The 10816-nt window shown below is 32.9% G+C and overlaps 2 protein-coding genes across 2 annotated transcripts; both read right to left on the bottom strand.

The window, feature by feature from the left end:
* Positions 1-1279: 1279 nt before the first annotated feature.
* On the bottom strand, positions 1280-4698 carry LOC17888766 (beta-glucosidase 28). Its single transcript, XM_023784012.1, has 13 exons — positions 4552-4698; positions 4200-4269; positions 4048-4103; positions 3873-3948; positions 3694-3771; positions 3454-3541; positions 3026-3281; positions 2803-2921; positions 2480-2697; positions 2350-2384; positions 2120-2222; positions 1920-2028; positions 1280-1812 (listed from the first exon to the last, which is right to left on the bottom strand). The coding sequence occupies exons 1-13, from the start codon at positions 4696-4698 to the stop codon at positions 1398-1400; spliced, it is 1770 nt and encodes a 589-aa protein (XP_023639780.1). The 3' UTR covers positions 1280-1397.
* A 2254-nt stretch (positions 4699-6952) lies between these two features.
* Positions 6953-10144, bottom strand: LOC17890328 (beta-glucosidase 15). The gene is made up of 12 exons (XM_006293979.2): positions 9896-10144; positions 9671-9740; positions 9470-9528; positions 9251-9326; positions 9074-9151; positions 8710-8797; positions 8308-8563; positions 7858-8191; positions 7741-7772; positions 7537-7639; positions 7343-7439; positions 6953-7236 (listed from the first exon to the last, which is right to left on the bottom strand). The coding sequence occupies exons 1-12, from the start codon at positions 10049-10051 to the stop codon at positions 7056-7058; spliced, it is 1530 nt and encodes a 509-aa protein (XP_006294041.1). The 5' UTR covers positions 10052-10144; the 3' UTR covers positions 6953-7055.
* Between the last annotated feature and the right edge of the window lie 672 nt (positions 10145-10816).

Raw genomic sequence — 10816 nt, 5'->3', positions numbered from 1 at the left:
GTGGATGGGTTTATATAGAGAGAGGGGGAGAGAAATCTAGGGCATACACGACAAAAAGAGAGAGGGAACCTATAATTAGACTGACTATGAAATTAGATAATTAATATTTTTATCAGTTGGTTTTCATTGACTGTTATTTATAATATATCATCTTCATCATATGATAAAAATTGGATCAACAGTTCTTAGAATATTATAACTCAGTCGTTGGTTTATTTAATTTAAACACAAAATATTGAAAAATACTAAATCAGTTTAAAAGTTAGTGATTATGGCTTAGTCGTCTTCCAACGTCATATATACAATTCCGCTTAATGGACTACGGAAGGTGACTAGCAAGAGAATTAAAGCTAAAGCCAAGCACCTATAATTAAGAATTAATTTATAATAGTCAAAATAATTAATACTTTCTCGGTCATCACCTAATTGACAAAACATTATGTGCTTTTAAATTTTGGTGACGCTTGGTCCTTTCTTCTAATATTTTCACGTTTTCTCATCGTATTAAACAAATAACTTTTCTATGATAAAGCTCAAACCACGTTTGGTTGAGTACGAAAATAAACTAGGATGTTGACAAAAAAAAAAGAAACAAGAAAAAAAAAAAAAATACTAGGCTGCTCTTTCCTAGCACGGGACATTAGAAAGAAAATAAACTAGGATGTGTTTATTTTATTTTGGGTGTGTTTTCATATTATATTTTTCCTTGCATTAATTTTTGGTTTCCGCATTCAGCCGTTGCTCCTTGAATTCGTATACAAAATCATATTCACTAGTATCAGAACAAAAAAAACTAAATTTGCACGACTAAAAACGTGTGTATCACTTGAAAGTTGAAACATATGGTATTGTGCTTTCCAAAGATCATCTAATGCTCGAGTTATAACTTATATACATGTCTAGAGCATGTATATATGATTTATTCATGTAGACGCTTTTGTTCTGTTAATCTGTTTTATGAATATAAGTATCTTTCTTATAAGTCTCATCATCCCTATATGTCGAGAGAAAGGCCGGATCTTGATGTGAAATTCGACCGTCTTATTCAATACTGAATAGTTTTTTTTTTTTTTTAAACTGTATACTCTATATTTGACAAAGGGTTTTTCAAGAAAAGGAAAGGTTAGGTTTTTTTTCGTTTATATAATTGGACGCACCAAGAAAAAAGGAAAATATACTTACTTTATCACTTAGAAAAGAAAAAAAAAAGAAATCACTCATACAAACTCTTTATTTTCAAAGAAGAAGAGACATAGCAAGAAGTGAATTATAATCAGTCTATAAAATTAGTTGTTTTTTTTATTTCCATTCAATATAATTATCTTCCTACAACGGCTATGTTCATCGATAACTCAAAAATTTAAATGAAAGCTAGGGTCTAATCAACAAAACATATTCTATAATCCCAAAGAATTATATGTTCCCAACATGAAACCTAATTGATGACTAGGATTCCCAAGAGCGCATCGATCTCTCTCGTCACCCTCTTCTCTTCTCGATACATTCGTCATGAGATAAAGAATCGAACCAACGGATGCCTCGAAACCTTCTGAATCATCGAAAGTCTTATTATACCTTTCCTCACGTGACACCACATCCCATACTCTCTCCTCCTCTGTTTCTTCATTCTTTACGACCGGTCTGTGAAGAAACTGCTTGAACCAGTTGACCGAACCTTTGGGATACCGAGTGAGATCGTTGTCTTCGTAGTCTACATAGTACAGACCAAATCTAGTAGAGTATCCATGCTCCCACTCGAAATTGTCTAGTAAAGACCACACGTAATATCCTCTTACGTCACATCCATCCTCTCTGTTATAATCAGAAAACAAATGTAATATGTAATTAACGAAAAGTTACGTTTAAAATAATCAGATCCAATTTTTAGTAAAATTATATGAACCAGAGTGTTTACTTACCTTATAGCTTTGTGGAGTTGTTGGAGATGGTCCGCATGGTAACTCATCCTAAATGTGTCATTGAGAATCTCCTCTCGTGATTTTGTGCCGTCGTCATAGTCATTAATTCCTATTAAAATGATTTATCAACTCAATTTAGCAAACAGACAAAAATAAAAATTAACAGAGAAATATTTTTAAAATGAAAATAAAAATCTTACCGTTCTCTTTTATATAGACTATAGGATTATTGTATTTGTCTTTAATGTAGTTAAGAACTTTGCGTAAACCTTCTGGATGTGATTGGAGTATGCCACGATCTTCCTGTGTGTCATGATCAAAAAGAAACCTTATAATCTTTGGAGGTGTAAAAACAAAACAGAACATAAATAAATAGCAACGATGATTTGTTTTATTTTTTTAATTAAATTGTAAAAAAAAAGTTACGTACCCCTGGTCCGAATTGGTGATTACTTTGATTTGTGACTGTTCAAAAAAAGAGATGAAACTGATTTAGGAATTTACTTAATCTCATGCGAAGAAAAATAGTCAAATACGAATATTAACGTAAGCATTCTTACCTGTCCATTTCAGCTGTTGATCGGTTACGAAACGAGGTCGTGCATGGTCGACGTGTGGAAGATGAGCAATGTAACGAGCGGTATAGTAGTTTATGCCTATGAAATCAGATGAGTTTTTCAACATTTGAGACTGTTCTCGAGTGAAAGAAGGTAATCTATTTCCGATTCGTTTCTTCATTAGTTCTGGATAATCTCCATGAATAACCGGATCTAAATGCCTGATATACATGTTGGAAACATATATGTTAGTATATATTGTGTGATTAAAGGTAACATTACTTGTTTAATTTACACTTAATTATGTATATAACATCATCTCTTACCAATCTAGTTCAGCGACAAGAGCTCGTTTAACAGCTTCATTATCGGCAGGAGAACTAGAGTCATAAGGCTCAAACCACAAAGGCGACACCACTATCCCAATCTGACCGTCTTGTGAAGTCTGTCACGCAAAGTTCTTTGATTAGTTTATAAGATCAAAAGCAAATACACTGATCAGAAGTACACTAATTATATACTTAAGTCAGAGAGCTTGTATAATCCCACCTTGTTACATTTTCGGAACTCTTGGACAGCTGCGGCATGAGCAAGAAGAAGGTGATGCGATGCAATGTAAGGCTCAGTGGCTGAATCGCCGGCTTGACACTTACTATTGACCCATTTAGAGCATCGTCCGACCGCTTTGTTTCCCGTATCATAGCCCGCAACAGTTATGACATAAGGTTCATTTATAGTAGTCCACATCTTAACTTTGTCTCCGAATTCCTCGAAACATACTCTCGAAAAATCTCGAAAATCTTCTCTGTTTTAAAATAAATAAATTAATATATAGTTAATATTCATTTAAGGAAACAAATTTACAGTCAATTAATAATAATATCTTTTATATCTATTTACATGATATCATAAACCATAAAAAAATATTTAAAATTTATATACATATGTTTTAGAATAAATTGCTAAAGTTCACTTACACTATTTGAGGGCTTAAAAAACCACCATACTCGTCCTCAAGTGCTTGAGGATGGTCCCAATGGTAGAGTGTTATCGATGGTTGAATACCTGCAGCATATGTTTGTTCATCAGACAATGTAATGTAAGTATGTAACGCATAATATCTTTCAAAATAATAAAAAAAAAAAATGTAACGCATAATATAATATAGTTACTGTCAATTAGAGAGGTTTTGGTCTAATTAATTAGTCATAACATACCGTTAGCTACAAGCTCGTCGATGAGAGCCTTATAGAACTGTACACCCTCTTTGTTTACTCCATCTTTTACTTTTCCACCTTCAAACATAATACCAAAAGTTAAGCAGATATACCAAAACATTTACATGTATTAATTTTAACTGAACGCATACAGTAGTAAAACTGTAAATTTTACTTACTCGGTATTAATCTAGCCCATGAAATGGAAAATCTGAAAGCGTCCATATTTAAGTCTTTCATCAATTTGATGTCATCCTAGTCACAAGAAAACAACATAAAATATTTACGACCTTGACTAATATAAAAATTAACAAAACAAACAATGTATATATAGTTTGGCATCAAAGCTTGTACCTTATAGCGATGATAAAAGTCGACCGCTACATCTGCATTTTGCATACTGGTTCTCTCTGTATTTGGAATAGAAGAACTATTAGTCGTACACATATATAGATATATAATTTTAGTAAAACGTTATCTTACAGAAGTATAGATATAAAAGATACCTGGAAAAGTGTGGCTGAAGTAATCCCATATAGTTGGAGACTTCCCACCTTCACTTGTTGCACCTTCATACTACATCACGGACAAGGTTAGTTTTTTAGTGACAGTTGATCATTATTTTTTTTAATAGAAAATCCAATATTACAAACTAAATCATTTGTCTAATTCTTATTGTTCATAATGACATAAACAAAAAAATAAACTGAAGAATAGTTTTTTAAAAATTAATGTAACATCAACATCAAAAGGAATTATACCTACAAGTACGTACGTACAAATTAGATTCCACATCATTTGTTATGATAATTTATTTTTAAAAACTAGAATATTTGATATTACCAAGTAAAATATTACCTGAAACGCCGATGCAGCTGTTCCAAAAACAAAATTATCCGGAAAATCATGACGATCGAGTGCTCTAGATTCAGGAGGAAATGAAGTAACCTTCTTCGACAACCATGAGATTATTATAAGGAGCTGGATGAAAATATACACCTTCATATCTTTGTTTTTGTGTGTTTTAAGTTATGTATTTTCTTTGAAGTGTTCAAAGCTGAGATTTGTAGTTGTAACAAACAAAGCGTTTATGTTCTCGTATATAAAGAGAGAGAGCTTCGTCATGTGACGTTGTTGGTCTACGTGGAAAGGTATAACATAGACTACGAAGTACTTACATAAAATTAAACAATGATGATTTACCGTAAAAATAAAATTATGGAAAGATAAAACAAAAGGAGGAGAATTCCAGTTTTGGTTTCCTTATGTTTGAACCTCAAATACGACCGTAATCTTAGTTTATGTTCATCTTCATCTTTGAATGTAGTCGGGATCACTGGTTACATTCAAAACATTGTGAACATGCGTGTGTGTGTGTGTATGTTTGTATTTTGGACAAATGGAGATTGAACGTGGTATCAATATTTGACTACGTTCATTGTCCTGTCTTTTTGCATGTAAAACTCTTACAGCTTTCACGTTCAAAAAGGCTGGCGTTTCCTTTTACGTACTTGGATGATCTCGGGAATTATATATTTTTTTTATATATAAAAAAATCCCAAAGGAATGGCAAAGAAACAAAACATTCAGATGATCAGATATCGTTTCTTTTAATTCATTGGTGGATATCTGGACGAACCACACCGTGTCTTGAATTTTATCCATATATATATAATATGATATTGTAATGTGGAAATATACATATATTAGCATTTGAAATTTGTATTCTAAAAGCTGCAAAATTTGGATTTCTTGTGGAAATATTAGCATTTGAAAAGAAAAATGAAATATTAGTAGCATTTGGACTCCACTTTGACTCGTGAGTGGCGCTTCATGCAGGCAGCAGGCAGTGTCATGTATGATCACATTACATATAAAATAGTCAGATCAGTTTGAATATGGTCGCATTCATGTCTTCATTCCTAAGTTCCTATTATACAACGTAGCTAGTGACCACAAATATAGTGACTACTAAAAGTACACTGAATACAATTTAGTTTGAAAGACACATAGTTTCTTATAAAGTTGGGCATTGTCAAACTGGATATAGTTTAACCCATTAGCCCCACTCAGCTCTGAACATAATTTTTTATAATGATTCAAGTAAAATATATGATTAAGTCAATTAGCTTATGTCATGTTGTGAATTATCAAAGCACTGCATGCGTTCTCTAACCCTTTTTTCCTTTAATTCTCTAGATCGAAATCAACGTTTAGTCTTAATATATAAATTATCCGAAAGTGGCCGTAAACTATTTCGTCAAATTCGTAACTCCAACTAAAAATATTTAGATACCTTAATTCTTAGAACATATATCACTAAAATTAATTTTAGGATAGTCATAAAATTGTGGATATGTAAGTAGTAGTTGGATCAGATTCAGAGGTTTAGACTATATAATATATGAATGTTTAGCATATTTATAGTGTCGCGTCGCCTTTATTGACCTCTTGTGAGTCATAGTCTAGTTTAAATACTTTTCTTTAGTCAAACGGCGTACACAACACAAAGAATTATTTTTATTCGGATTATAGTGACTAGTTTATTGTGAGAAAAAAATATGTATCTCTAAACCTAAAAAGTTTGAAGCTTAACTTCACTCGTATATCTTGACATGACGTAAGTTTTTTTAACCAATTAACGTTAAATTTCCGAGATTGAGACACATTAACGTTGACGTTAGTATTTTTCAGTACAAGTTGATTTAAGTAAAGTAAGATCCCATTTTGCCATCTAAAGGGAATGGGAAACAATTTAAGAACACAAAAAAGCTAAAAAAATTGAGATGCTTTCGTATTTACTGGGCATTCTATTTGAATGCGTATAATAGAGAATATTCCCACATCGACACCAATAATTGTTACACTTACTGTCAAGTGTCAACTCATCACACATGCTATATAGTCAATAACCAAATCCATCACAATCGTTAAAGAAATTTCAAAATAATCCAACTCATAATACCACAAATGAACGAGGTTATCAAAAGGAGAATAAAAGAGTGCACCCTCTCTTAGCCATTCTGTTCTTCTAAAATTTGAAGATCCAACATTATTTTTTTCTTTTCAAAATGATAGACGCTGAAACTTAGGAAACTTGTAAACGTTACAGTTTATGCCTATACCGTTTCCACATGTTCTCGTTTAGTTTTTATCATTTTCCAAAGAGTTTAGTATTAACTCTCCTTATACCATCGTCCGTAACATCGAAAGATGACTTTAACATCGTCGAGTAAATTACATCAACCAGCCGGGTACGTTGTTTAAAATAGCAAAACCATTTTTATTATTTTCAAAGGAGGAAAAATGTTAAATCTCTCAATAGTGATAGAGAAACTAATATAATGGTTATGTAATCATCATCAATTGTTCTTCTTTTCATTCAACAATTCTCTGAACCACTGAGCGGATTTCTTAGGATATCTCTTACTTCCATTTTTGAAATCCACGTAAACCAACCCAAAGCGGACTGTGTATCCCATTGCCCATTCGAAGTTGTCTAGCAACGACCATGCGAAAAATCCCTTCACGTTTGCTCCGACCCTAAAATATGCCAGTTAAAGAAAAAACATTTGCATCAGAATTACATAAATATCTCACACAGGTGTGGAGGATTCTTTAACATTAGATTAAAAAAAAGGAAGCTTACGAGATAGCGTCTTGCACCATTTGAAGATGTCGAGCATAGTAATCAATTCTATCACCATCTTTAAGGAAGATTTTATTGGTACTAAATTCATCTCTCCCTACAAAGATTGATATAATATGTTATTAGGAGGAAACTATATAAAAGAATACATATACATATCAAGAAGTACTGAAGCAGTTGTTTGTGTGATTTACCGTTTTCTGTAATGTACATGACAGGATCCTTAAACTTGTATTTAGCATAAAGGACAAGATCACGAATTCCCTTTGGATATATCAAAAGCCAATCTGATGCAGCCTACAAGATCAAAGACCCACACGTACACAATTTTTAGAAATTTGAATTAAAGTCACAAATATTAACAACCGCTGCAACATTTTATGAGTCTAGACAAGTACCTTTGGACCGATGGGAACTCCTTCTCTTTCACCTGATTTCGAATACAAAATTGAGACTCGATTAAATTTAGTTTATAGTGCTTAAAAATAAGAAAGTTGGATGACTAGAAAACAGACCTGTGACACTGGTACAAGGATCAGAGAACATGGTAACATCTTGGGTGGAGCAGGGAACATCCTTTGCGTAGGTTGAAGAGTAATAATTGATGCCAATGAAATCATATGAGCCTTTCAGCATCTTAGATTGTTGTGCAGTGAATGTAGGTAAGCGACCGCCTTTCACGTTGTTGACCATATCAACCGGGTATTTACCGGTCACAAGCGGCTCCATAAAGTAATCAAATGTGAAGGCCATGGCTCGTGCTGCAGCCGCTCTATCCTCGGGTGATTCTGTGTATGGTAAGTTCCAAGCCGCATTCAAAGCAATACCAACTTGACCCTTTTGAGACGCCTATTGAACAAGCATATTTTGTCACGGTATGAACAGGATTAAACATAGCAAGATTCAGCGATTTGTTTTAGTAACTTGATGGTTAAGAAACAGAGCATCATGTATAATTTTCTAACCTTATATTTTTCTCTGTAGACTTGGACGGCGGCTCCGTGAGAAAGGATGAGGTTGTGACCAACAATATAAGGCTCGGTGGCTCCATTTCCACCTAGGCAATTAGGGTTAGTGAATTTAGAGCATCTTCCTGGAGCCATCACACCTGCAACATACCCTTGTTGCACCACTGTCAACGGCTCGTTCAATGTCATCCAATGCTTCACTCTATCTCCAAAATTCTTGAAGCAAACATCCGCATAATCACGGAAATCATTCCTATTTCATTACAAAAAATAAATAAATTAAATCAACAGTTCTTTTGGCCACTATATGACTTGTATTGTTAATAGTAATGGCTAGTAAAACTTGATCATATATATTCACAAATTGCTAAGAAAAGTTATTCAATTTGGAGGACTTACACAATCTCGGCACCAAGAAATCCGCCATAAGCATCTTCAAGGGCTTGTGGTGTATCCCAATGAAACATGGTTGCAAAAGGCTTAATTCCTGTATACAAAAACATAACATTTTACATTAGTGCTTGCGTTGCGTTGCGTTTATAACTAAAACATAGCCTAGTTTTAAGGGTGAAAGAAATATGGTTAGTCACTGTCTCTCTAAGATTCATTCAATCTGTACTAACTACTAATTCAGTAACGTTTCCAAATCCGTAAGAGTTTTGAATCCTTTTTTAAATACTAAAGTCGTAACTTTGAATTCATAGGAAACAGAGAAGCGTTACTTAAGTCCTCTGTTTTGAAATTTGGAATTTGTCTTTTTTACCTTTGGACAAAAGCTCATTGATCAAGTTGTTGTAATAGTCAATACCAGCCTGGTTGATTCCACCTTTTAGATTCCCACCTAAATAAGAAAAGAAAACATTGGCACAGAGAAAATAATCAAAATCTCATGTGTTGTGAATGATTGATCCACAAAGAGAAGAAGATGCATGGAACTTACGAGGCAAGATCCTGGACCATGAGATTGAGAATCTGTATGCATTGAATCCCATTTGATGCAATAAAGCCACATCTTCCTGTTTTTTTTTAAAAAAAAATACATGATATGAATATACATAATCAAAAAAATGTAACTGCTTTTGAAGCCAATGGAAATAAGAACAACTGTTTAATTTTTACTTATTTATTACCAAACAAAAAAAAAGAAAAGGAAAATTACCTTGTAAAGATGGTAAGAGTTATCAGAAACAGAACCATTGCTACCATCTTTTATCTTCTCTGAAAAATTAAAACCAAGAGAGAAATTTTAATCATCATATACACAATACATCTAGACTAGATTTTACAGATCTTGAATCCAAAATACTCGTATAGATCCTAACAACAACGTGACTAAACAATTTTAAATTAAAAAAAAAACCTGGGTATTTCTCAGAGAAGGTATCCCAGATACTTGGTCCTCTACCATCTTCATGAGCAGCTCCTTCTACCTACCAAGTGTTGAAAAAAAAAACAAAAAGAAAACATCCATAAATTTTTCTAACCAGGACTTTTCTTGTTTTTTCTAGATAATGTGAACGATTGGTCAGAATTGTTGGTAAGAAAAAGAAAAGTAAAAAGAAGAAATTGAAAAAAAGAAAAGAACCTGGTAAGCAGAGGTTGCAGAACCAAAAATGAAATCTGCTGGGAAATCACTTCTTCTTAATCTAGGCGTTGTAGAGATGTTGTTGTTCTTGGCAAGAACTCCACTGGAGGCCAAGACAATGAGTACTACTAGTACATAAAGATATTTACCTCTCATTCTTTTTATATTTTGATGATTTAAAGATCTTGTTTTTTTTTGTTTTTCTTTCAAGAAGATGAATGAAGTGGAGAGGCTTTATAAAGAGAAGAGACCTCTGGTTTTAAAACTGAGGGTGTGTGAATCTAGTAAAAGAGCGTTATTAGAGAAAAGATTATCTGATAGAGAGAGAGAGAGAGAGAGAGAGAGAGAGAGAGAGAGAGAGAGAGAGAGAATGAATGATATAATATTATAATTTTCTCAATTTAGTAAACCGGAAAGGGAAACAAAAATGACCTTATCAAGTTATATCAAAATAAGAAAAACAAAAAAAAATTGGCAAAAACATTAGTGAATTCTAGAAGAAAGAAAAAAATGCATAGGATTGAATATCTAAATATATTTATAAAAAAGCTGAGTCATAAAAATAGGATTGAAGAGAGAAAGCAAAGCATCATTGCACGTCTTGGTAGTGTACAGAGACATAAACGGGATTGTGCTATGGAACGTGAAGACGTGTTCTATCTTTGAAAAGTCTTTTTTTCTTCATCAACTTGATTTTATTTATTTATTTAAAAAGCGTTTTTTTTTTTGTTACTTGAAACATATCGACAAGGTTTGTAATTCTTGTAACGGCTATTATTTCAAAAACTTTTTTTACATTTGTTCACTTCTTTCTTTTTAAATCGTTTGTTTGAAATTTATAATTTTTTTTTGTAGTTGTATATTGTTGGGTTATTTTCACAGGTTGGTGTGAGTCTGGAACGCGTTGGGATTTGTCGGTCA

Source organism: Capsella rubella, unplaced genomic scaffold (assembly GCF_000375325.1).
Source record: "Capsella rubella cultivar Monte Gargano unplaced genomic scaffold, Caprub1_0 scaffold_4, whole genome shotgun sequence".
NCBI lineage: Eukaryota > Viridiplantae > Streptophyta > Magnoliopsida > Brassicales > Brassicaceae > Capsella > Capsella rubella.
This window is presented reverse-complemented; position numbering and strand designations above follow the sequence as displayed.